Source organism: Papaver somniferum, chromosome 7 (genome assembly GCF_003573695.1).
Source record: "Papaver somniferum cultivar HN1 chromosome 7, ASM357369v1, whole genome shotgun sequence".
Taxonomy (NCBI): Eukaryota; Viridiplantae; Streptophyta; class Magnoliopsida; order Ranunculales; family Papaveraceae; genus Papaver; species Papaver somniferum.
This window is the reverse complement of record NC_039364.1, coordinates 12,920,671-12,925,737: the sequence shown is the minus strand read 5'-3', so window position 1 is coordinate 12,925,737 and position 5,067 is coordinate 12,920,671. Positions and strand designations below refer to the sequence as shown.

Below are 5,067 nucleotides of genomic sequence, written 5' to 3'. Positions count from 1 at the left end.
CCTTAGAACGTACTTCAAAAAAGAAAAAAGAAACCATAGAACTCTACGGGCGTCTGCCTCTTCCTTTTTTCCGAACCAAAGGGTATATTTTCATTAATAATAATTAATAAAAAAAAATGATTATATTTAGGATGTTATCGAACGACAATATCCCATCACCTAAGTAAAACTTGTTCATAAGGGAAATCATACTCCAAAAATTATCGCTAGAGCCCCAGATTTACAGTACTTTGGAACAGGGTCCCTAACTACTACAACAACCCAACGTTGTACCTTTCCTCAACTTCTTAAAGATTTTCACGTCTTTATGGTACGTACGAACACCGTTCACAGACTTGCACACAAAGTGAAATTCCTATGCTTTAAGATTGAATAGTCAAAATAAGGAAACCATTTGACGGAAATACTACCAACTGGGTGGATTTTAAACCAATATATAGATGTGAGTGCAGCGATGGCATTCCATTGAGATTTGGAGACCTGCAACGTAACCCCGATCAATATCAGAATACCAGAAAATGCTCCACCAATCTTGGCTAGTGTAAGATACCAAAAATAATTATTGGCTTAAACACACATTCCACAATATCCAGGGGGAAAAACAAAAATATAAAGAGGCTGAATGGATAATTTCCAAAATGACGTAGTGTTAACAAATTATTCACTTAAAATTGGAATAGAAGGTCTTAGAGAATGCCTTGGAGCAATTTCAAAGATTACAAAGTAAATAGTGACCATGTTCAAGTCGTATGGTGTGTACAGAAATACTATACACATGTCTGGTATAGACTATCAAAACCACGCAAAAACATACTACAACTGGCTATCCATTATGTTAGTCGAGCAACTTGTGAGTGGGCAGAGGAAGGAAGTCAGGGAAATTTTCCTTGAGAAAAAATCGTACACAAACTGTCGCAATATAATCCAAGCACAAAACGTTATTTTTAGATAAAAGAAATCCCCAAAAACCGACCTACCTATATATAACTAATTTGAGTATTTAATTTTATTGTACTGCACCAAATACCTAAAAGCATGTGTATCATGTGTGGCTCCACATTTAATGTAGTAAAAAGAATCTGAGTTCATTATCATCTCAGTATATATATATATATGACAACATTTCACCATTATCCAACATTTCATCGATAATATGTTCGATCTCTAATGAGTTGACCCATACTTGATTACAGGAAACCAATTAAACTACTGCTTTTCAATCTGTTTTCTAATAAAGACAAATTATCGGAGAAAACTGGCAATGTGTTCCTTGAAATATGACTCCGGAGAGGGAGATAGAGAGAGACAAAACAGACCTATTGAATTGCAGCAAACAGATCTACTCAATTTGAACAATATGTTATGCATACATATGCTATGCCTAGTTCAAGTAACTCGTTTATTTCCTCAAGAGATTCCAAGAGTTCCTGACGTTCATAATTGGTATAGACACCTTTTCCTCTCGTGGCATAAGATGTAGAGACCATGCCTCTTCTTTACCCCTATTGTATAGATAAATCCTCCAACTTATACATTATTATGTTAACAGTTATTCACATACTCTAATCAGAAAAGGTGTGCATACTTGCATGTAAAGTATGTAAAATACAACCTTTAACTAACACTCACCGTCGAATATATATGTAAAGCACATGATCAGCGAGACCATAACACTCACTGACAACAACAACTACTCAACTTCATAAACTTGTCTAATGGGACAGCCAATCAAAAAATTATCCATTAATATGTCAGTTTGGTAGAGCATTGTTGAGAGAAAAACTCAAAATATATCATTGCCTAGGCCCTAGGAAGTTTTTCTTACAGTGGAAGGAGCAGAGGTACCATCCTCGGGAGGTCTGAATGTAAATTCAAGCTTGCCTGATCGCTGATGCATTTCTATCCTTTAATCGAACTTCTCATATAATCTGATGACATAATGCAACAATAGAATGAAAAAAAAAAATCACTATCCGTTAAGCTTGCATCCTTTGCTAAGAGATCCGCAACCTTATTTGTTTCTCTTGGGACATAACAACATTCCCATTTATTAAAAAGTTTAAGAAGATCTAGAAAATCATAAATTATATATAATATTAGTTGTCCATTTAACTGAACCTTGATTGCCATTAATAGCATTCACCACATTAACAAAGTCTCCCTCTAGTTGGAGATATATCACTTGATTTGCAACTGCCCATTTGATTCCTTCCAAAGTTGCTTGCACCTCAACCTTTTCTGCATCTTGACCTACTGCCAGAATGCACCCTGCTGCTCTTCATTTCCCTGTATCATCAATTACTATTAGTCCCGTTCCCATAAGTTTCGAATCTTTTGAACAAGACGCATCGAAATTAACTTTAATGAAATTTTCAGATGGTCTAGTCCAAGAAATATGAACTCTCGTATGAGCCCTCCCCTGTTGGAAAACAAACGACTGGTTACTATTACTTACAACCCACTCATTCATACTTTGATTTATCATGCATACTACATTCGGAATGTGAACTTGAGCATTATCAAAAACTATTGCACAACGTAGTTTCTAAATATGCCATAGAGTGAAAGATGCAAACTCCACCAGTTCTTTGTTAACAGCTGCCAATCTATCATTGGTTGTAAACCAACTACCAATCTAGTCTATGAGGTCTAAACCACTGCATAATCCTGCAATATTAGAATATTCACTGTTAACCGAATGGCTTCAAAAACATCACAATCAATCAATAAATGTTGCACAGTCTCATTTTCTCTATCATAAAAGGGGAATTTTGGATTAATATCAGCTACATATCTAGCTAGCCTTTCGCTAACTGGTAGACAACCATGCACACATTTCCAAATAAAATGCATAATCTCAGGAGGTAAAACAGATTTCCAAAATTTGTTCCAAGGAAAAAGATTAACCATATGATCAACACTAGCATTTCTGTTAACTGTGTCAAGTACTCTATATGTTGTTTTGACAGAAAGAAGACCATTATCTGCCGGAGTCCATCTCAACTGATCCTCTCCTACAGTAGAAATTCTAATATTAAGGATATCATTAACAGTTGCATTATTAAACAAAGGTGTTAAGATATCAAGTCTCCATGACTTATTGTCATGATCAATGAGTTGATCAATAGTTTGCAAAGATGAGGAAACAAATTGGGAGGACGGAGGAGTTTTCCAATCTGGTATCCAAATATCTTTCCAAATTGAAATACTCCTACCATATCCAATCTCTCAACAATAGTTGTCCTTAATGACACTAATGCCTTTACAAACGCCTTTCCATATCCAAGAACCAATCTTTTCGTTAACATAATGAAGAGGTTTATGAAATGGAAAGTACTTACCTCTCATTTCTTTACCCCGTAAAGTATCTTCTTCAGTAATCAATCTCCATGCTAACTTAGTAAGCCGGAAATATTCATCACTTCAGTTTTCTTAAGATTCAAACCACCTAGAACCTTAGGTTGAGCAACTGTTTTCCATTTGATAAGTTTAAGACTTCTACCGTTTTGGTTTTTATTAAGAACGAAATTCCTCTGAAACCTTTCGAACTTATCAGTAAGAACTTTTGGCATTGAAAAAAATGATAAATGATGTGAGGCTACAGACCCTAAAACCGTTTGAGCTAAAACAGTCCTACCAAGCTGATTAAGATGTTTACCGTTCCATAAATCCATCCTATTTCCAAACTTTTCAGATAAGTGACCAAAAGTATCTACCTTGTTCTTCTGAATTAGAAGAGGCACTCCTAAGTATTTATCTTGCAAGGCCATTCCTCTAATTTTCAGAATACTAGCAATATGGTTTTTAACAATAGGGATGATCTTTGGGCTGAAAGCCAACCTTGACTTATCAAAATTAATAGACTGTCCAGAAAACTTACTAAACATGTGAATTATATCAGAAAGATGTTTGGCTCAATAAACAGTAACTCTAGAGAAAACTAAGCAATCATCCGCAAAACATGAGTGACTAATGGATGGGAAGTTTTTTGTAACTCTAATTCCATGAATTTTCCCACTACTTTCAGCATGCACAAGTAGACGAGAGAAGTATTCCATACAAATTATAAATAAGTAAGGAGACAAGGGGTCCCCCTACCTAAGACCCCTCGTAGGATAAAAAAACATCACCTGGACTGCAGTTAAGGAGAATAAAAGCTGAAACAGTTGACACACATTCATAGATCATATCACACCAATCATTATGGAAACCTAGTCTTCTAAGAGTAGCAATCAAGAAGTCCCACTCAATTCTATCAAAGGCCTTAGACATGTCAAGCTTTACTGCCATATGGCCTTCTTTAGTGGCTTTACACTCTTTTATAGTATCAACTATTTCATGGGCTATAACTATGTTGTCATTTATCAACCTAGGAGAGATAAAAGCAGATTGATAAGGATTTATGAGTTTATCCATCACCTTTTTAAGTCCAGTGGCTATCAGCTTAGAAATAATCTTATAGGAGACATTACTAAGACTAATAGGCGTGTAAACACTGTAAAAGACCTGCTGTGGACACTCAGATATTCTATGACAACAGACAATGGATAAGAATACTACTCCCAAGTTTTAATTAATTTTTATGTTTTATTTATTTATTTTTTAATTGATTTTTATGTTTGTGACAATACTATTGCAGTGGTATTACGTGATCTTGGGTTTAGATATTTTCTTTCGTACTGCCTGGGCCTTTCGGATATCTTACTTTGAGGTTCAGTGGGTCTCAATCTTATGCTCAATCACGGAGATATGTAGGAGAACCCTGATTTTGGGCATACCAAAATCTTTCTAGACATGCAAAACAATAGTCCCATCTTGGATGACCTTATAAGGGGTACCCTATGTGTAGTTCAACTACCTATATAACCTTAATACAAAAATCTAAAATCAGTTTTCTAAAAAATCAAAATCAGTTTCCCTTATCATCTCTTCTTCCTCCTCCTCCTCTAGCCGAACTCTTCCCCCTCCTGCGAAAAAAATATTCATCATCGTGATTAATTGTCGATTTGTAAAAATTTGATCGTCGATTAAACTCAACCATATAATGACTCGTACAAAGAAAAGCAG

General features: G+C 35.3%; 1 protein-coding gene across 1 annotated transcript; it reads right to left on the bottom strand.

The window, feature by feature from the left end:
- Positions 1–2,649: 2,649 nt before the first annotated feature.
- On the bottom strand, positions 2,650–3,770 carry LOC113294145. The gene is made up of 2 exons (XM_026542563.1): positions 3,398–3,770; positions 2,650–3,176 (listed from the first exon to the last, which is right to left on the bottom strand). Exons 1-2 carry the CDS (start codon positions 3,768–3,770, stop codon positions 2,650–2,652), a joined length of 900 nt encoding a protein of 299 aa, XP_026398348.1.
- Between the last annotated feature and the right edge of the window lie 1,297 nt (positions 3,771–5,067).

Bases quoted from the DNA above. Each gene is read 5' to 3' on its own strand.
- LOC113294145 (XM_026542563.1), bottom strand. From the start codon at position 3,770: ATGGCCTTGCAAGATAAATACTTAGGAGTGCCTCTTCTAATTCAGAAG. The intron at 3,177-3,397 runs GTTAGCATGGAG...TTTGGATACCAG, and splicing joins GAATATTTCCGGCTTACTAA to ATTGGAAAACTCCTCCGTCC.